Raw genomic sequence first — 21,209 nt, forward strand, 5'->3', positions numbered from 1 at the left:
CTCGCATCCGCTACAAGACCATGGTGCTTGCCTACGGAGCTGTGAGGGGAACGGCACCTCAGTACCTCCAGGCTCTGATCAGGCCCTACACCCAAATAAGGGCACTGCGTTCATCCACCTCTGGCCTGCTCGCCTCCCTACCACTGAGGAAGTACAGTTCCCGCTCAGCTCAGTCAAAACTGTTCGCTGCTCTGGCTCCCCAATGGTGGAACAAACTCCCTCACGACGCCAGGACAGCGGAGTCAATCACCACCTTCCGGAGACACCTGAAACCCCACCTCTTTAAGGAATACCTAGGATAGGATAAAGTAATCATTCTCACCCCCCTCCCCCTTAAAATATTTAGATGCACTATTGTAAAGTGGTTGTTCCACTGGATGTCATAAGGTGAATGCACCAATTTGTAAGTCGCTCTGGATAAGAGCGTCTGCTAAATGACTTAAATGTAAATGTACTTGAGTAAAAGTGGAAGTACTTAGTTGTAAATATACTTAAGTATCAAAAGTAAATGTAATTGCTAAAATATAATTGTCAAAAGTAAAAAAATATTTCAAATTCCTTACATTAGGCAAACCAGACGGTGCCATTTTCTTGTTTAACATTTTTTTATTTACAGAGAGCCAGGAGCACACTTCAACTCAGACATCATTTACAAACGAAGCAGGTGTTTAGTGAGCCGCCAGGGATTTTCTCTCGATAATTGGACCATTTTCCTGTCCTGCCAAGCATTCAAAATGTACCGATGTAGCGTAAAAAATAAATTATTTTCTTTAGGAATGCAAACTGGACAGTTTTATCTCAATCTTCATTCAAAGACTCAATCATGGACACTCTCACTGACAGTTGTGGCTACTTTGTGTGATGTATTGTTTTCTCTATGGTCTTGCCCTTTGTGCTGTTGCCTGTGACAATAATGTTTGTACCATGTTGTGCTGCAGCCATGTGTTGCTACCATGCTGTGTGTTGCTACCATACTTCTACCATTCAAATGCCTACTTTGATGTAACCTGCTTACCACTGAAAAGAAGCTGTGTTCTTTTCAGCCGACCTATCATAACAACGCATTTAGACATTGATCAGCTTCAATACTCATTTGCGTAGACTACCTAAATAACATTGTATAGTTGAAAGTAAGTCTAACACAAGCTGTATGTGAAAGTAAATTCATAGTGAGGTTGGTTTGATGAAGGCTATATAAACATCTGATTTGCCCGACAAAGGACACCATCATTTAAATGTGCAGCTAGATATACTATCGTTCATCCCTGGTTGACTGGATCGTTGGAAGTTTAGAAATAGTTACCATTAGTCTTATAAATAGGATACTAAATCCATTATATTAATAATACACTTTTATCTTTGGATATTGTCTTGTATATGAAGGTTATCTGATTTCAAATGTAATCTACAAGTTATTAATATGTTGGATTCACATCTGCATCTCAACCAAAAATCTAAGTTGAAGAATAGGACTAAATCAAATCAAACTTTATTTAAAGTGCATTTAAAGTTTGATGTGATTTGGTCCTATTCTTTAACTTGGATTTTTGTTTGAGACGGAGCTGTGAATCCAACCTATCAGTAATCTATTTGAAAACAAACTGCTTGGATTGTATATTTACTCAATTTTATGAATAACATAAATCCAAACGTTAAAGTTTATTATTAACTAAATTAATTTGGCATCCTAATTATACGGCTAGTGGTAACTACTTCTAAACTACCAAAGATCCAATCAACCATGCATCATGTTGAAATGATGGTGTACTTTGGGCAAATCAGATGTCAATGTAGCCTACATAAACCCAACCTTACTTTGAATTTACTTTCACATACAACTTGTACAAGAACAGTTAGAGGAGTTACTTTCAACTAGGCAATGTTTCAGTAGTCTACCCAACTGAGTATGGAAGTTGAGTAATGTCTAAATGTTGACATGACAGCTCAGCTGAATGAAGCACAGCTTGTTTCCAGATGTAGGCATCTGGATGGTAGACTTGTTATGGCTGAAGTATATATATATATATATGTACCGTGGCGTAGAAAAGTATTCAGACCCCTAGTGTTTTTCCACATTTTGTTACGTTACAGCCACACAATACCCTATAATGACAAAGCGAAAACAGGATTTTAGAAATGTTTGCAAATGTATTACAAATAAAAAAACAAGAATACCTTATCTACATAGGTATTCGGAACCATTGCTATGAGACTCAAAATTGAGTCCAGTTGCAGCCTATTTCCATTGATAATCCTTGAGATGTTTCTGGCTCTGTTCTAGGCCCTCTCCTATTCTCGCTATACACCAAGTCACTTGGCTCTGTCATAACCTCACATGGTCTCTCCTATCATTGCTATGCAGACGACACACAATTAATCTTCTCCTTTCCCCCTTCTGATGACCAGGTGGCGAATCGCATCTCTGCATGTCTGGCAGACATATCAGTGTGGATGACGGATCACCACCTCAAGCTGAACTTCGGCAAGACGGAGCTGATCTTCCTCCCGGGGAAGGACTGCCCGTTCCATGATCTCGCCATCACGGTTGACAACTCCATTGTGTCCTCCTCCCAGAGCGCTAAGAACCTTGGTGTGATCCTGGACAACACCCTGTCGTTCTCAACTAACATCAAGACGGTGGCACGTTCCTGTAGGTTCATGCTCTACAACATCCGCAGAGTACGACCCTGCCTCACACAGGAAGCGGCGCAGGTCCTAATCCAGGCACTTGTCATCTCCCGTCTGGATTACTGCAACTCGCTGTTGGCTGGGCTCCCTGCCTGTGCCATTAAACCCCTACAACTCATCCAGAACGCCGCAGCCCGTCTAGTGTTCAACCTTCCCAAGTTCTCTCACGTCACCCCGCTCCTCCGCTCTCTCCACTGGCTTCCAGTTGAAGCTCGCATCCGCTACAAGACCATGGTGCTTGCCTACGGAGCTGTGAGGGGAACGGCACCTCAGTACCTCCAGGCTCTGATCAGGCCCTACACCCAAATAAGGGCACTGCGTTCATCCACCTCTGGCCTGCTCGTCTCCCTACCACTGAGGAAGTACAGTTCCCGCTCAGCCCAGTCAAAACTGTTCGCTGCTCTGGCTCCCCAATGGTGGAACAAACTCCCTCACGACGCCAGGACAGCGGAGTCAATCACCACCTTCCGGAGACACCTGAAACCCCACCTCTTTAAGGAATACTTAGGATAGGATAAAGTAATCCTTCTCACCCCCTCCCCCCTTAAAATATTTAGATGCACTATTGTAAAGTGGCTGTTCCACTGGATGTCATAAGGTGAATGCACCAATTTGTAAGTCGCTCTGGATAAGAGCGTCTGCTAAATGACTTAAATGTAAATGTAAATGTAATGTTTCTACAACTTGAATTGGAGTCCATCTGTGGTAAATTCAATTGATTGGACATGTTTTGGAAAGGCACACACTTCTGTATAAGGTCCCACAGTTGACAGTGCATGTCAGCGCAAAAAACCAAGCCATAGAGATTATCTGGTCTGATGAAACCAAGACTGAACTCTTTGGCCTGAATGTCAAGTGTCATATCTGGAGGAAACCTGGCACCACACGATGGTGGCATCATCATGCTGTGTGGATATTTCCCACAATTCTATTTGGAATTTCAACATATACATAGTTGATTATGTTGAAATTTGATTGATGTAACAACCTGTGAGCAGTGATGGAATAAGTACCCAATTGTCATACTTGAGTAAAAGTATAGATACCTTAATAGAAAGTTACACAAGTAAAGTCACCCAGTAAAATACTACTTGAATAAAAGTCTAAAAGTATTTGGGTCAAAATGTACTTAAGTATCAAAAGTAAATGTAATTGCTAAAATATACTTAAGTATCAAAGTAAAAGTATGAATAATTTAAAATTCCTTCTATTAAGCAAAGCAGGCGGCACCATTTTCTTGTTTTTAAAATGTATCAATAGCCAGGGGCGCACTCCAACACTCATACATCATTTACAAAAGATGCATTTGTATTCAGTGAGTCCGCCAGATCAGAGGCAGAAGGGATGACCATGTGTTGTCTCGATAAGTGTGTGAATTGGACTCTTTTCCTGTCCTGCTAAGCATTCAAAATGTAACGAGTAGTTTTGGGTGCCAGTTAAAATGTATGGAGTAAAAAGTACATTATTTTTTTTAGGAATGTAGCGAAGTAAAGGTTGTCAAAAATATAAATAGTATAGTAAAGTACAGATACCCCAAAAAGATATTTAAGTAGTACTTTAAAGTAATTTTTCTTAAGTACTTTACACCACTGCATGTTAGTCAGGTTAAATCAATGTAATTAGGTTAAGTTTTATCCTAAGCTGGACCAAATGAGATGAAAACAGTACCGATTGATGATTTAAAAAAATCCTATGTATTTTCTGTATTTCCACAATATGCTGACAAATTATGTTTTTTTAAAGTGTCCCAGAGTTGAGAATATTAGAGGCATATCCAGAGACCAAAAAGCTGAACAGAGCTGAACCTTTTTGATTTGCAGGAAGGGGAATTGCATTGAATCAAATGATTAATTTACAATTCTTTAACACCATTAAGCGAGGGGTGCCCTAGTGATGTTGATTATGTCATGATGTCAGATGTGGGGTATCACCTTTGGGGTCTGATTTCAGTGGTACAATATTCAAACAAAACTGCAAGAGGAGAATTCTTTGATTAGAACTTAATGTCAACATATAATTCTAATTCTTATCATATCGATGTCACAAAGGTTAAATGATTTGGAATGTTTACCGTTACCGTGCAAACCTGTTTGTTAGCTCCAATTCTAAAATTTCTTATGTAAAATTCTCATTATCCTTTTTGAAAATGAAGAAGGCAATTAAAAAATGGTTTCGAGGTTGGTGTTTTTTTTGCTTTGTGTGCTGCTGTAGCACCAACGAGACCAAAACCAGGACAAGAAATGGAAGAAAACAACGAAAGAACAAAGAGACTGAATTTATTGAATTGACAGACCTTGGGAAAAACACTTCAGTCAATGGATCATGCAAACGATCTGGCACAACAAAGAAGGAAGCACCTGAAACATTGAAAAATGACACTCCAACATCAACAAGCAGCAAGATCTCAAATAATACCTTGAACAAAGAGTCACCTGGTCACCTTTCTGTTGAGGACTGTAAGGCCCAGCCTTTTTACCCAACCAAACATTCTCCGCAAAACGAGAACCCACTTATTCTCCAGTCTGGTCCATTGCTAGATTGCACAGCTGATCATTGGCCATACTTCCCTCCAAACCTCCTGCCCCCACCACCCCTGGAGCAAAAAACAACCATGAACGAGATCTTTGGAGATCTCGCTCTGCTCCAGCCTGGTCAGTCCATGGGAGATGCCTGGAACACTTCAGACATTAGGTAAATATTATTACAGCTAATACTGCATCATGGTACTTGTATGATCTTTTCATTTAATGACCCAACAGAATTCAATAGTTCTGATTTCCCTTGATGACTAGAAGCAAGGTCCCATACTGTACAATGACAAGAGTTAGCTACAGCACATAGTTTGGAACCAAACCAGGAACAGGGTGTTATGTCATGTTGTGTGTATCCTATAGAGCGGAAGACCCTCGTTGTCTGGAGGTTGTGAAAAACCTGACAGGCCTGTGGGGCAGCAGTGTGCAACGCCAGCCTCATCCGACGTCACCAGCCAATCACCTCAGCCCCGCCCTGAGCCAGTATCTGGACTCCACCACCACACCGATGATCTTTGACCTCCAGAAACTGGGCCTGACCTCTGATCTCATGGAGGTGCCTGAGGAGATGCTGTTTATGGAGGTGTGGGACCTCGGTGAGGGCGCAGGGGACCAGCGCTATAAGGCCAAGTGGGAAATTACCGGGACCAACGGCATTGTGCTAGACGAGGGCATCTGGCTGCAGAACGATGACAACTGGTGAAACCACACATGAAAGACTATCCTGTTGGGTGAACAATTCCTCATCTTACGATTCATAAGTGTGTGAATACATTAAAAGACTATTCTTGCATTCCTTCTCTTCTTTAATCCCTCCAACCTGCATTACTAAATGGAAGAGCAAAACGTAGATCTGGTAAGCAGACGTGGAGAAAGAAATGTGACAGGTGCAGGTATAGGATGACTAGATCTGAGCTAATTAAATCAAATCCAATTTTATTTGTCACATACACATGGTTAGCAGATGTTAATGTGAGTGTAGCGAAATGCTTGTGCTTCTAGTTCCGACAATGCAGTAATAACCAACAAGTAATCCAGCTAACAATTCCAAAACTACTGGTCTTATACAGTGTAAGGGGATAAAAAATATGTACATAAAGATATATGAATGAGTGATGGTACAGAGCGGCATAGGCAAGATACAGTAGATGGTATCGAGTACAGTATATACATATGAGATGAGTATGTAAACAAAGTGGCATAGTTAAAGTGGCTAGTGATACATGTATTACATAAGGATGCAGTAGATGATAGAGTACAGTATATACGTATACATATGAGATGAATAATGTGGGGTATGTAAACATTATATTAGGTAGCATTGTTTAAAGTGGCTAGTGATATATTTTACATAATTTCCCATCAATTCCCATTATTAAAGTGGCTGGAGTTGAGTCAGTGTGTTGGCAGCAGCTACTCAATGTTAGTGGTGGCTGTTTAACAGTCTGATGGCCTTGAGATAGAAGCTGTTTTTCAGTCTCTCGGTCCCAGCTTTGATGCACCTGTACTGACCTCGCCTTCTGGATGATAGCGGGGTGAACAGGCAGTGGCTCAGGTGGTTGTTGTCCTTGATGATCTTTATGGCCTTCCTGTGACATCGGGTGGTGTAGGTGTCCTGGAGGGCAGGTAGTTTGCCCCTGGTGATGCGTTGTGCAGACCTCACTACCCTCTGGAGAGCCTTACTCTGTGCCGACATGCTGTTTGCATGTGATTAACCACATTTTCCAGAGCCCAGCTCCAGCACAGATTAGCAACATTTCACAATTGAAAATCACTAGTATGTGTCTGTTTATTCTAGATATGCCTGATGTGTGACATGGCAGATTTTTTTGAAGAGCGGTGAGGAGAGGTTAACAGGGGACGTCTATGTCAGAGGGTTGTGAAATGACTTCAGGGATAGAAGTCTGGGTTGGGGAGGGACAGTAGAGGGCTAACTAAATAGAACACTAAAATGTAAATTCACAAAAGAAAGAAACCCATCTGTAGAAAAAGTACAAAACTTATGAATCAGGTACATATTTATTGAGGCAATTTTAAATAGAAAGTTCAAGTTGAGACACTTGAAATAATGCTCAAGGCATGTCATGTACAAACACAAGAAAAACAATATAGCATGAAGGAAACATAGATATTTACAACATAAAAAAGGAAAATAATTGGCATGAATTTAGTCTGTTTCACCATGTAATCAGACTTTGAAAAAATCCCAACATTGACTAAATAAATAGGTACACATCAATTACCAGGAGATTGGGTATAGTGGTTATCAATAAACGGGCAAAATGTAAATTAAATAGCTTCAAATGGTTCAAACAATTGGCATCCATTGCATGTTAAAAATCAAAAGCCCTTTAAATTCAAATAGAGAAAATGACCTGGCTGCCACCATTGAAGAGCTAAATCATAACACTACTCCCAAGTGGTAGTAGAAGGACAAGAATTTTGCTCATAAGACCAAGAGCACTGTCGTGATTCGCTAACAGTCTCTGTACATCAGTGGTCACAAACAAATGTATACATTACAATGAGCACCATGAAGATTAAAATAGAGGCATTAAAAAATCGAAATGTGTAAACAAAAATGTATGGAAGCATTAAAAAACCTCTTACTAAGGAAACAAAATGGAAATCCCAATGGATTTCGACAATACATTTCATTTGTCATTTTGAGTTCCCTTTACATCAGTTGCCGTGGTCCTTTAGAAGAGTTTCGGCAGCTGTCGAAGTCTACTTAGGTCCAAGAAATTTCCCATTGACCCTTCTGGTTGAGGACACTCCCTCTGCATTTCTCCTAAAGATGGCCGCCATTTGGCGCCATTCTCTTTCTCCAGACTGTGTTTGGCGCCGCGGGCCAAAAGCTGCATTTTAGGACGCAAGTCTCTGAGTAGCTGACTTTGAGAGTCTGCATGCAGTGCCTGGGGGTTGACAGGGTCGGAGTGGGGCAACTCGTTGGTGATGTTCTTCAGAACCCTCACTCTTTGCCCTTCTTGTTCCTGTTGAACATGGAACTGTACAGTGTATCCAATCTCCGATTGCTCCTCCTCACTCCCGCTCCCCTCCTCTATCAGCCCGTACCTCTTCATGTACTTGCGGGTGGCAAAGGACATGTTGTTCGGAGACAGAATACTGCTCAGTCCCATGGCGCTCTTCTCCGTTGGGGGGTTCTCTGAGAGCAGTGTGCAGGGGCTGAGCCTGGGAAGGGCCTTGGGGGGCTGTTGCCCTCCCCCTACAGAGAGCCTGGAGAGCTGCTGGTCGCTCAGGTATCGGAGGGCAATGGCGTTGGCCTCCAGGCTGAGATCCACGCTGCCGCCCCACATGCTGGTCGCCGTCGACTCTGGGAGGGTCAGTCTGCTGATGACCGCCTCCGGGTTGATGCCGGCCAGGGTACTGGGGAGAAGGAAACAGGAGCTGTATTTACAATCAAAGCTACAGGAACACCTTCTGCATAAGGGAATGATGTCGAACTTACATGAGAATGAGCCAGAAAGTATGAGAATCGGCCATTGTAATAGCCCCTGTAATGTTGTAATGTTAGAATGGCTGTAACCATAATCAAGGATGGAAAAAGTACCCAATTGTCATACTTGAGTAAAAGATACCTAAATAGAAAATGACAAGTAAAAGTCACCCAGTAAAATACTACTTGAGTAAAAGTTGAAGTACTTAGTTGTAAATATACTTAAGTATCAAAAGTAAATGTAATTGCTAAAATATAATTATCAAAAGTAAAACTTTATTTCAAATTCCTTACATTAGGCAAACCAGACGGTGCCATTTTCTTGTTTAACATTTTTATTTATTTACAGAGAGCCAGGAGCACACTCCAACTGACATAATTTACAAACGAAGCAGGTGTTTAGTGAGCCGCCAGATTAGAGGCAGGGATAACCAGGGATTTTCTCTCAATAATTGGACCATTTTCCTGTCCTGCCAAGCATTCAAAATGTAACAATGTAGCGTAAAAAAATAAATGATTGTCTTTAGGAATGCAAACTGGACAGTTTTATCTCAATCTTCATTCAAAGACTCAATCATGGACACTCTCACTGACAGTTGTGGCTACTTTGTGTGATGTATTGTTTTCTCTATGGTCTTGCCCTTTGTGCTGTTGTCTGTGCCCAATAATGTTTGTACCATGTTGTGCTGCAGCCATGCGTTGCTACCATGCTGTGTTGTCATATTCTTCTGCCTTGCCATGTTGTCGTCTTACGTCTGTCTCTATGTAGTGTTGTGGAGTCTCTGGTCGTGTCCTATACTTAAAATACTATATTATTTTATTCATTTTTAATCCCAGCTCCCGTCCCCGCAGGAGGCCTTTTGGCAGGTCGATGTAAATAACAATGTTCTTAACTAGCCTAGTTAAATAAAAGTGAATAATTAGTGAAGTTAAAGTTGCCAAAAAATATATACACTAAAAAACGACTTAAGTAAGAAATACTTTAAAATACTACTTAAGTACTTTACACCACTGATAAAAACAGGTCCATGTTCCGTGACTGAAACTTCCTTCCCAGCCCTACTGCTAGGTGGCACTATTGTTACACCATAAGACTACTACATCTATGACCTATGTGCAAAGATAGTCAAGTTACCCTGAAACGTCAAGGAAAACATACCTGGCACTCTCGACAGAGCTGCGCCTGGTCTTTCCCTCAGGGTCAGCAGAGTCCAGGTCCACGTTGACCCCTAGCTGCTGCAGCTGGCGCAGCGTGGCGTGGAGCACCTGGTCCCTTCCTTTTGGCTGCTCCCCTCCTTTGGGCTCCGGCCTCCGGGAGCTGACGGGAACCGGGCTAGGGGACGACTGCTGGGACTGACAGTGGGACACTTGTCTAGGGGACAAGCTGTGGCTCTCCCGCCGTGGGTACGAGGTCCTTTGGTCTTCTTCCTCGTCGACCTCCTCGTTCACTGATCCCTGGAGGCGGCTGTTCACTTGGCCCTGTGGAAGGATGAAGAACGTCAGATCTTTATTGGTAAAAGCACCTCTCGTAAAAGCGACAGAGTCAAAAAAGGGATCTCACAGGACGGAGGCTGGAAACATAACATGTTGGATTAAGCATTTCACTGCAATACTAGATTCTGTTGAAACATTCCCCCAAAATAAAGCATACCAGAATGAAAGACTGTGCAAATACAAACACAGACTAATCACTTGGGGCCGTGCTCATAAGTGTTTCACGGAGAAAGAGCCTATAAAGATGACTCTTACCAGTAGATCCTGATAAAACCGCTGATCGTCCATCGCCCTGGACTCCTCACTCTTAGTGTCGTCTCTCTGTGGAGACTGGGACTGGTAGTACATGCTGGCACTCTCCCCCAACACTGGACTCTGGAAAGAACAGTCTCCAAATGTTGACTGAGTCCTGGAGGAAATGCACAATAAACACAATGCGGTTCATACTCCGGTAAAAATAAATTCACTGAAATGGCCACGAGGTGGCTCCAGTGTTCAGATGGTAAGCCGTCACAGTTGGTGGGATCCCACGTCTGATGCCAGTTGTGAGGGCTCACCCTATCGTGGATATTTTCACATCGCCCATGTTCTTCGTGGCTGGGTTTCAGATTGAAACTCTATTCCTCTCAATCATTAAAGCCACATTCTTGTGAAATGAAGGGAGTAAAAATGGTGTCAAAATCCTCTTTCAGAGTTCTTGGTGGTGAACTACGACCATTACTTTCTTGCATTCATCCAGTCAATTCAAATTGAGGGCTGGGCCAATGTAAAAAAACAAAAACAAAACAAGCGCTCAGTTTGAAATGCAGCCAACAGTTTGCTTACCTCGGGTGCGTTGACTGATTGGCTGGTGAGCCTGGCACCCGTCCCTCCCGGACCCCGCTCTCTTCTTCCGAGCCACCTATGTGCCTGCTGTGGGTAAGGTTGGCACTGCCAGAGCTCCGACTAGAGGAGGCCCTGCTGCCATCAGGAGCGCCAGGCCCTCTGTGCCACTCTGGCCGTGGGCACTCCTCGTCATCGCGAGCGGGGGCATCGACTGGGACGCCCCAGAACAGACTGGCACCTGAAGAGGAGGGAAGAGATGAAGTTAGTCAACTAAGGGTGTGTTCGTAAATTCACTCTGGCCATCTCGTCCAATTTCAGAGCACTCTCGTCTGAGTGTGCCAGAGGGAGAATGCATTTACGAACACACAACACCGGCTGAATATTACCGGGGTCAGTAAATGTTGGTAAAAAATATTTTTAAAAGCGTAATTCAATTGTTGCCAGCAGCAGTTAGTCACTAACACTCTAGATAACCAGCTCTGCTAGGGCAAGTAAAATGGATAGACTAGAGTTTCTCTCATTTATGTCTGGAAGTAGCTAGCCAACATTAGCCAGTTAGCTTGGGTGCCGTTGTGAGGAACGCTCGGATCAACCCTACTCCTCGGCCAGAGCGTCCAGTGGGCGCACCAAACGCAAAACACTGAATTTACGAACGGACAATCTGAAAACACTGAATTTACGAACGCCCAGAACGCACACCAGAGTAAATTTACAAACATACCCTATATGGTATAGTAAAACAAACAAAAAAACTCAAACAGTTACACAACAAAATAGTAATCATAGGTGTATTGACACTGAAGTCCAAATTCACTTTTTCTATTCAGGAAACTTGAAGAGAAAAGAAAAGGCCATGTTCTCAGCAGATCTCGAATTAACCATAAGTGAGAAATACGATTTTCACAGTGTTTCTGGAGACTAGAGCGTCAGTCTCGCAAAAACGAGTGACAGACGTAGTATTGGATCAAAATGCAGTGGATAGACAAACTATGACTATCCACCATGTATAAGCAGTGATGAATGACTCTCGTACCTGTGCCGACAGCAATGCTAACACTTCTCTTGGTCTGTTGTCCAGGGGAGGTCTGTGTCTGGATGACTGCCTGCTGGGTGGATGGAGATGAGCTCCCCCTTTTCCCTTGGGCCTCAAGTAGCTTCTGGATCTGAAATCAACAGGTTAAGAAAGATTGAGAACCCCTGTTCTAAAGCTTTAAGATTGTGTCATTTGATACAGTGTCTGATATCCACAATGACACCGTGGAGAACCTGACCTGGGCCTGCAGTAACTTGAGCTGCCGGTCTTGGTCCACCAGGATTCTATAGGCGTCAGAGGCTAGGAGGTTCATAGGCCCGTCCAGGGGAGAGAGAGAGGGGGTTGCCTGGGCCTGGCAACAATGGTTCTGACAGGCGGGGGCTTGAAGCTCCAAGCGGCCCCTGGGAGAACAGGGCCCCTGAGAGGGGAAGTGGTGTGTGGTGGGGGGGCCACCGGTGAGGCACGCTGGGCTGTAGTGAAGGTTTGTTTGGCGAGAGGTGGGGGGGTTACTTTCAGAGTTGGAGCAGACGTGCCCACCCGGGGTCCCTGAGGCCCCCTGCCAGTGGTTGGGGTGGTACAAGGGGCTATGGTCATGTTGTTGGAAGGAGCAGCACCCGCAAGGCTGGTTCAAGTTGGGATTGGGGGTGCTGTGGAAGTGCTTGGGATGGACTGGGGGCTGTTGGTGAGTGGGCATGAGGGCTGGGGTTGGGGGGGGACCGGGGCTGTGCCTGGGGATGGGTTGTGTCGGGTTTCCGACAGGGGAGGCCCCTCTGTGAGAGGGGTGACCTGGGGTTTGGTGGAACTGCCTGGCCTGATGGACTGATCCGTTAGGAGAGGAGCCAGTCTTTGGAGAGGAGGAGGATGAAGTAGAGGCAGACGACCTCTTCCCAAACTGCGGAGGGGCTGATTTCCTGCTGGAGGAGGGAGGCCAGATTGGTGGTGGCTGCTGCCCGGGGGTGAGGGAAGCTCTTCTGCTGCCTTTGCCCTGGGAGGCCATGGCAGGGGTCAGGGGCCTTCTAATGGGAGGGGGGCCCCCGAGGATGGTGGGACCCTGGTCTGGGGGTCTGGCAGCCCAGGGGTGGAGCTGGTGGGAGGGAGGGGCACTTCCTCTGTGCTGCAGAGCTTGGAGGGGAGGTTGAGGGCGACCCATGGTCTTTCCATCCAGGAAACTGCCGTCCATCACTAGAGAGAGCTCCGGCACAGAGGGGTGGACCTGCTTGGTCTGAAACAAAAAGGTATAACATTTACAACAAACCCTAAAGTATAAATAGACTATGCTTCAAATGACAAATAGAGCAACCTCCTCTGGTTACAGCATTCCAAAGAGGGAAAGGAAGAAAAATAAGGAGACAGACACCAAGAGACAGAGAGAGAGCACTGACCTGCTGGGTGAGAGGGTGTGGGTTTGGGGAGGGCCTGGGGGAGAGGTCCTCATCCTCCACTCCAGAGTCATGGTCGCTGATTGACAGCCTGTCCTGCGGAGAAGCTGCCACTGACGCAGGGCTGAGGGAGAGAAGAGGACAGACACCGTCAAACACTGGTGAGCCCATTGTCTAATCTAACACACAACAATTCCTGTGAAGTCATAAAATCCTGTTAGAGGATCATTCTCATGAGTTTAGTTAGTAGTTAATAACAAAAGACTAATGATTGTCACCCAACACACAGACAAAAAGCCACCACACACACTGAGACGGCATTGAGTCCCAATCCACTGCTCCAGTCGAGGTAATATTGTTACAGCAGATGCTTGAGAGAAGAGCTTGTATACCTTGTTAAGGAGACACGGGACACCAGTTCCCTGAAGAACTCAGCCTCACGGTTCTGGGTCTCGGCACTGAGCTCAAACTTCAGAGTACGGCCCTCGGACATCTCTACATTCTGCACAGACAAGGAACAAAAGAAAATCAAGTCTCATTTTGACGTGGATTATTCACCTTGTATAAATTATGTAATCGCCATCCTTAACACCTGCCAGCTTAACCCGGAAGCCAGCTGCACCAACGTGTCAGAGGAGACATCGTTCAATTGGCAACAGCCTGCAGGCACACGGCACGCCACAAGGAGTCGCTAGGGCGCGATGAGCCAAATAAAGCCCCCCTGTCCAAACCCTCCCCTAACCCGTACGTACGGTGGGCCAATTGTGCACCGCCCTACGGGAGTTCCTGCCACGGCCGGTTATGGCACAGCCCGGGAATGAACCCGGGTCTGTGGTAACGCTTCTAGCATTGCCTTAGACCGCTGCGCCACTCAGGAGGCCCATAAATGACTATTGTTGTAATAGTGGGTAAAGGCCACTAGAGGGCTTGTCATACTACTAAGCTGAGCCAAAACAAGCTGAACTGCACCGACCTCCTTATGCATCGACAATAGTTGTTGGAACCATGTTGGTAAGCTCGATGTGAAAGGGAAATGTCCGAGCATGGTTCAGGTTGGAGCGATAGAGTGAGTCAGGCATAAGTGTGCCTACCTGGTAGAGAGTGAGTGACTCGGTGCTGGTGAGCAGTTGAAAGGTCATGTCCTGCTGCTGCCCACTGCAAGGCTGAACCTGGTAGAACTCTGGCTCCCTGTGGGTCAGTGAGTACAGCACCACAAGGAACGCACCACCCTCAGACATCACCCTGGAACACAACAATAAAATCAGGGGTGTGTTCATTAAAACATTTTGAAGCGAGAAGGTTGCCCAACTGAACCAATAAGAACACTGATTGATGTATTCCATTGAAGTGCAACGGTGTGAAAATGTTGTGTAACGTTGCAGATAGAAATCTCATGAATAGAGCTGTCTGACAAATCCCTATTCTACACATGTACAGTGCATTCAGAAAGTATTCAGACGCCTTGACTTTTCCCACATTTTGTTACATTACAGCCTTATTCTAAAATGGATTACATTGATGGGGGGGGACACATTATACACACACAACATCTGATAACGACAAAGAAAAAGCAAGTTTAGAATCGTTTGCAAATGTATCAAAACACAGATATCACATTTACATGTCTTCAGACCCTTTACATAATACCTTACTGAAGCCCCTTTGGCAGAGATTACAGCCTCGAGTCTTCTTGGGTATGACACTACAAGCTTGGCACACTTGTATTTGGGGAGTTTCCCAGTCTTCTCTGCAGATCCTCTCAAGCTGTTCGGTTGGATGGGGAGCATTGCTGCACAGCTGTTTTCAGGTCTCTCCAGAGGTGTTTGATCGGGTTCAAGTCCGGACTCTGGCTGGACCATTGACGGACATTCAGAGACTTGTCCCAAAGCCACTCCTGCATGATCTTGGCTGTGTGCTTAGGGTCGTTGTCATGTTGGAAAGTGAACCTTCACCCCAGTCGGAGGACCTGAGCGCTCTGGAGCAGGTTTTCATCCAGGATCTTTCTGTAGTTTGCTCTGTTCATCTTTCCCCTCAATCCTGACTAGTCTCCCAATCCCTGCCGCTGAAAAACCATCTCCACAGCATGATGCTGCCACCATGCTTTACCATAGGGATGGGGTCAGGTTTCCTCCAGCTGTGACGCTTGGCATTCAGGCCAAAGAGCTCAATCTTGGTTTCATCAGACCAGAGAATCTGGTTTCTCTCAGTCAGAGTAATTTAGGTGCCATTAGGCAAACTCCAAGCAGGCGGTCATGTGCCTTTTACTGAGGAGTGGCTTCCGTCTGTACACTACCATAAAGGCCTGATTGGTAGAGTGCTGCAGAAATGTTTGTCCTTCTGGAAGGTTCTCCCATCTTCACAGAGGAACTCGGGAGCTCTTTCAGAGTGACTATAGGGTTCTTCGTCACCTCCCTGACCAAGGCCCTTCTCTCCCGATCGCTCAATTTTGCCGGGCATTCAGCTCTAGGAAGAGTCTTGTGCCTCAACACAATCCCGTCTCGGAGCTCTACGGACAATTCCTTGGATAAGATATCCATTATTTATTTGTAATAAATTTGTCATTATGGGGAATTGTGTGTAGATTGATGAGTAAAGAAAATTATATCTTCCATTTTAGAATAAGGCTGTAATGTAACAAAATGTGGGAAATGTCAAGGGGTCTGAAAACTTCGACTGCACTGTACAGCTGAAGCTAACCTTCATGAATAAGCACCGATGGACTAAAAATATTTCATGATTTGGTAAAAAAAAACATCTTAAGCATAGAAACCATAATTCATAAACATTTATAATAATTTAGAAACACTTGAAATAATTTATGCTTATTCATGAACGTTATTACAAAGTGCCTAGCCTGCAGGCCCACATCAGTTGTGCTTCAACCAACGTCTGTGTACGTTGCTGTATGTCTGGGATAACAACCATAAAACAGTTGGCTACAGCACAGTATGGAGCCAGACTACCTTCAGCCAAGTGAGAAATGACAGTCAGTGCTATTTGCAATATCTGAACAGATGGGCATCCCACTCACTTGTCATGGAGGGAGGAGCTGAACAGGTACCTCAGACACCACGCCCACACCTGGGGGTTGTAGATGTGGGTGACCCCACTCAACCATCTGCCACAGACAACACCACAAGCACATCAACCAAACTGTACCCTACTGCTAATGAGGTGGCACACACACACGCCCCCCAACAGCTTGAGTACTATAAGGAAGGATAAATCCTTTTGTGGATCAGATTATCTCCAATGAATGGAGTCCCCCCCAAGCCCGCACATCCAAAATAATAACATATGTTGGCCGAAAAATATAATGTCAATGGAGGGCATTCTCACACTCCAACCAGTGGAAGAGTGTAGGCCTTCGGGTCAGACTCCAGTAGTAGCAGCAGTTTCCGGGTTTGATCCATGGTCAGAAAGCTGAACAAAATGTAGACCAGAGGCATTAATCAATAACACAGCGATAAAATAAATGATTGGCATGATTTGTTTACAATGTTATGGCCTTAATCCTTACCCTTGTTTGCGGCTGGCGCTGCTGTGTAGCGGCTGGGTGAGGCTGGCCGTGCTGCTCAGGTTCCTGGCCAAGGCGGTGGGGATGATGGGCACAGGCCGGACGGGCACAGCGTCCAGCGTGTTGCCGGGGGCAGTGGAGGCCCAGCGCAGGCAGAAGCCCAGGCTGTCACCTTGTTGGAAGCAGCTGAGGTGGGCCCGTAGGGCCAGCAGCTTAGACAGGTCCAGGGACTCCCGGCTGCTGCAGCAGTGCTGGAGCATCTGAACAGGTAGGGTGGGAGGGAGGATGGCGACATGGTTTAGGGCTGTTTAAGTTGAGCACATTCCACGGTCGCAGTTCCAGGGCACTGGATTAAAGGATTCAACTGGTGGCACTGGTGCCACTAACCTTTTCAGTTATATTGGTGGCACTAGCCCATGATTTGGTCGCATAAATAAATAAATAAATATATATATACATATATATATACATATATACATATATACACACACATTTGGTGGCACCACGGAATAGGAAGATGAGTAGTGATCTTATAAAGTCATACACAATGCTTTATTAAAGTGTAATAGATTACTGAGATGTTAGTAACTTATTTATTGAATACAATGTCCAAACAGGAACGCACGATTCAAGATATTTTGATATGCAACCTAATCCAGTGATTGACATGAATTTGGTTGACAATTAGGTTAATATTGTTATACTTTACTGTCAAAATAGGGCTACAGAATATTATTTTTTGTTCAATAGAGGCGAATTTGCCTTCATCTTTATATGTGCACTAATATTAAATACAGGCCTAATTAAATTCATGCCAATTCACCAGCTGCGGAAGTGGGACCTCAAAACACATTAGCTAGTTAGCTCATTTTAAAGTGGGTCGTTCGAGCCCTGAATACTGATATGAGCCATATATCACAGGTATGACGCAAAACTACTTGTTCTAATTACTAGGGCTGACCCCATTTAGTCGACTGGTCGATTGTTTGGTCGACAGGCTGTTTTTCGACAAAGATTTCTTTAGCCGAGCATTTAGCTAAAAAATAGAATCATGGTGTACAAGACACCGGTCTGATTCGCACATGGGGATGGCACAGTCCATCACTAAAACATGCACTACTGAAATTGTACATGGTTATACTACATAAGAACACTAATCAAAATTATATTTTATAACAAATGCACTTTCTCCCGCGTTGGATAGTGGTCTGTCAACAGTTCCAAAACATCAGCGCATTGTTGAATTGCCGCTTTTTCCTAGACCATGTTGCTATGTGCATAATGGCAAAGTTACCCAGCATATTGGTGTTGAGAACAATGTGGCAGAGGCAGCAGTGGAGTTAGGAGATGAGAAAACAGCTCTTGCTTTAATTGTCTAAGAATAGCAAGGAGAGAGGAAACTAACTTAAATACACAGAACAAAAATCTAAAAAAACACAACATGTAAAGGGTTGGGCCCATGTTTCATGAGCTGAAATAAAAGATCCCAGAAATTGTCCATCTATTCCTCGTAGGGTAAGTTGAATACCCCTGCACCGGAGTATCTTTTCAATAGAATGGATCATCTGTGGAATAATGCACTTCACGGTTGGACCAAAACATGGCTTTATGGTTGTTTTGATTGAGGTGACCAGGTAGAAAGTGCAGCTTGCACCAATTTGACCAATTAAAAGCTAAAGTGACTAAATGGTCACAGTCTGGAGCCCTGGGTTCAGTAATAAGCAACACCTGTTGCTGACAGGTTGCAATAACTGCCAACTTAGGAGTAGAGGGAGTATGCTCCTTCTGTTATCCAGGCAACAGAAGAGGTGGGCCATCTCGTTAGGCAGTTAAGAGGGTGGGTTGAACTTAACATACAGTTGGGACCAATGTAAATTCCAGTTAGAAAACACAGCATTGTAAGAAAATACGGTAACTAGTGGTTAGAGCGTTGGGCCAGTAACCGAAAGGTTGCTAAATTGAATCCCCGAGCTGACAAGGTAAAAATCTGTCGTTCTGCCCCTGAACAAGGCAGTTAACCCACTAGGCTATCATTGTAAATAAGAATTTTGTTCTTAACTGACTTGCCTAGTTAAATAAAGGTTAAAGTTTTTTTTTAAGTGTATGGTTATTGCTCGCATTCTGGTAAGCATAACCTTCATTTCATAACATCCTCATAAAACCAACTTCTTCATCATACTATTCACACAATACATAGTTGCACAGTGTTATATGAGTGATAAGAGGACATTTACTTTCAGTGCAGACACGAACATACTCATGTTACCTTAAAAGAGATGTGGAAGACTTCTGCCGAGTGAACCATGGTGTCTGTAGCAGAGAGCCCCTGTGTTTCCAGCACACAGGGCACCAGGACGTCCCCGGGCATCAGGGCAGTGGGCACCTTTCCAGAGGAGCCAGGCTGCCCCCGGCCTGGGTCGAACCGGTCCAGTGTCAAAGTCACACCCTCTTCATCTTGGAGAAAGAGTGGAGAGAGAACAGAGGGGCAGTTTAAATATAAAATAGTCAAACTTAAAGAGTACTTACTTAGCAAGCATATCCATGCAATCATTATCATGAGTAGAAAATAATTATTTTCAAATCTAAAAACGTGTTTGCTCTTCTCTCTCATTTTTTCAATATTTGTCATGAAAAAAAATAATACTTCTCACCAGAATCCACAGCAATAGTCCCCAGCAAGTAACAGCTGAACTCAGGCTTGTTACTCTGTCGAGCATGGCGGTGGGCCAAGCGAAGAGTTTTCTCCACAAGTAGCAGCCGGGGATTTCTGTTCAATAGAAGACAGGTTTTCAAGTAGTGAAGGCAGAACATGACCAAATAACAATCACAGGTTGTGTTTCAATAGTCTCCCTCGTATCCTTTCTTTCAACTGAACTGATTGGAGAGAATTATGCAGATGAAAGCAAGCCAGACATATTGCTTACATCCGGCCAAGATTTCTCAAATCAGTACAGGCTGGAGATGAGAAAGCCACTGTTCACTACTGTGCTGCATCCTAAGTAGTCACTGTCAAAGAGAACCCAGTAGACTACCTGTAATAGGAGAGGTGGAGGCTAACCACATCCCCATTAGGTGTGGGGTCCCATAGAGCTACTTTGGATTTGGGGAAGGTGAGGGCAGCAAGCGCATTCTCTGGTGACCTGTGGTATGGTTAACAATGTCAAATACTGTCAGACAAACTTTCCAGTGGGACATGTAATTGTATTGGAATTATTAGGAAATAAATGAGAAATGTACCAGGTTTGATATATGCAAAGGAAACATGTACATACCTTGTTGCCATCTTCAGATTATCTGGTTTGTAAACATTGTCCAAGACGTGAGATGTTAAGCCTTTCAAATTCACCTGAACACTCGTCTGTGGACAGGAAAGGCGTTGTTCTGTCAACAAGAACTGGCTATGACTCCGAGACCAACACTTTGACATCGTTATGTCAAGGCCAAACACCGGGTGAAATCTAAATGTGTGTGCATGACACCATGCACATTTTCAAGCAATTCACTGACACCAAAATACTAGCTGGCAACGTAACATTAGCTAGCTACTGCAGTTAGTTAGTTAAAAGGACTTTAGCCACCTGGCAAGTTTAGTAAATGGCACAGCTAGCGAACGTTGCTGTAACTACCTAGCTAACGTTAGCTCAAACACCCCGTTACCTATGTCAGTCCAATTTGTGACCATAGCACATAAGGTAATATTATTCACCAAACGTAGCCAGTTAACGAACTAGCGATCTTATGGGTTGGCGTGCCACCGAGTCGTGATGGCTGTCTGAAATGTTCGGAGAACTGTCTTCAAGCCGCTGTCCCTCAACTAAGACTTCCTCGGCGACAACATCAAAGCAGTCATATCCGCGGTAAATCCACACTTTCTCGGTTTTGTTTCGTTTTTTACTTCACCTGGCAGCGACCTAGCGTCGCATCGAATGAATCCCTTTCCGCATTGCTAGCTAAACGCAGAACACAAACGTCCTTTGCGATAAATCAAACGTAATTGATTATGGCGCTGTTTCCAGGTTCCAATGGCGGGGCATGAAATCCAGCCAATAGAAAGCTCCGTTTCATGGCTGCCATGGCTCCAATCAGAGGAGCTGACAATATCACCCGCTCAGCCCATCCAGTCCTTTTATCGTAATGGCGATGCAGTATACGAGTCTTGTTGAGGTCGCAAAGAATATGAAATAGCGATAATGCTATATGCTACACCGTACATCAAGTCTTGCAACGATGAGCTACGTTTTTGATACTGACAGCCATTTGAATTAAACAAAAACAAAAACACAAG

General features: G+C 44.4%; 2 protein-coding genes across 2 annotated transcripts; one reads left to right on the forward strand and one right to left on the reverse strand.

Annotated features, from left to right (window-relative positions):
* The first annotated feature begins 4,816 nt into the window (after positions 1-4,816).
* LOC123996429 lies at positions 4,817-6,011 on the forward strand. The gene is made up of 2 exons (XM_046299803.1): positions 4,817-5,379; positions 5,583-6,011. The coding sequence occupies exons 1-2, from the start codon at positions 4,835-4,837 to the stop codon at positions 5,920-5,922; spliced, it is 885 nt and encodes a 294-aa protein (XP_046155759.1). The 5' UTR covers positions 4,817-4,834; the 3' UTR covers positions 5,923-6,011.
* Positions 6,012-7,203: 1,192 nt separating this feature from the next.
* LOC123998058 (SCL-interrupting locus protein homolog) lies at positions 7,204-20,940 on the reverse strand. Its single transcript, XM_046302898.1, has 17 exons — positions 20,631-20,940; positions 20,197-20,282; positions 19,957-20,064; positions 19,576-19,691; positions 19,191-19,378; positions 16,928-17,184; positions 16,747-16,830; positions 16,439-16,525; positions 14,499-14,649; positions 13,800-13,909; positions 13,411-13,531; positions 12,267-13,250; positions 12,029-12,158; positions 10,996-11,233; positions 10,426-10,579; positions 9,836-10,155; positions 7,204-8,606 (listed from the first exon to the last, which is right to left on the reverse strand). Exons 2-17 carry the CDS (start codon positions 20,205-20,207, stop codon positions 7,919-7,921), a joined length of 3,747 nt encoding a protein of 1,248 aa, XP_046158854.1. The 5' UTR covers positions 20,208-20,282; positions 20,631-20,940; the 3' UTR covers positions 7,204-7,918.
* Between the last annotated feature and the right edge of the window lie 269 nt (positions 20,941-21,209).

This window comes from Oncorhynchus gorbuscha, linkage group LG15, assembly GCF_021184085.1.
Source record: "Oncorhynchus gorbuscha isolate QuinsamMale2020 ecotype Even-year linkage group LG15, OgorEven_v1.0, whole genome shotgun sequence".
NCBI lineage: Eukaryota > Metazoa > Chordata > Actinopteri > Salmoniformes > Salmonidae > Oncorhynchus > Oncorhynchus gorbuscha.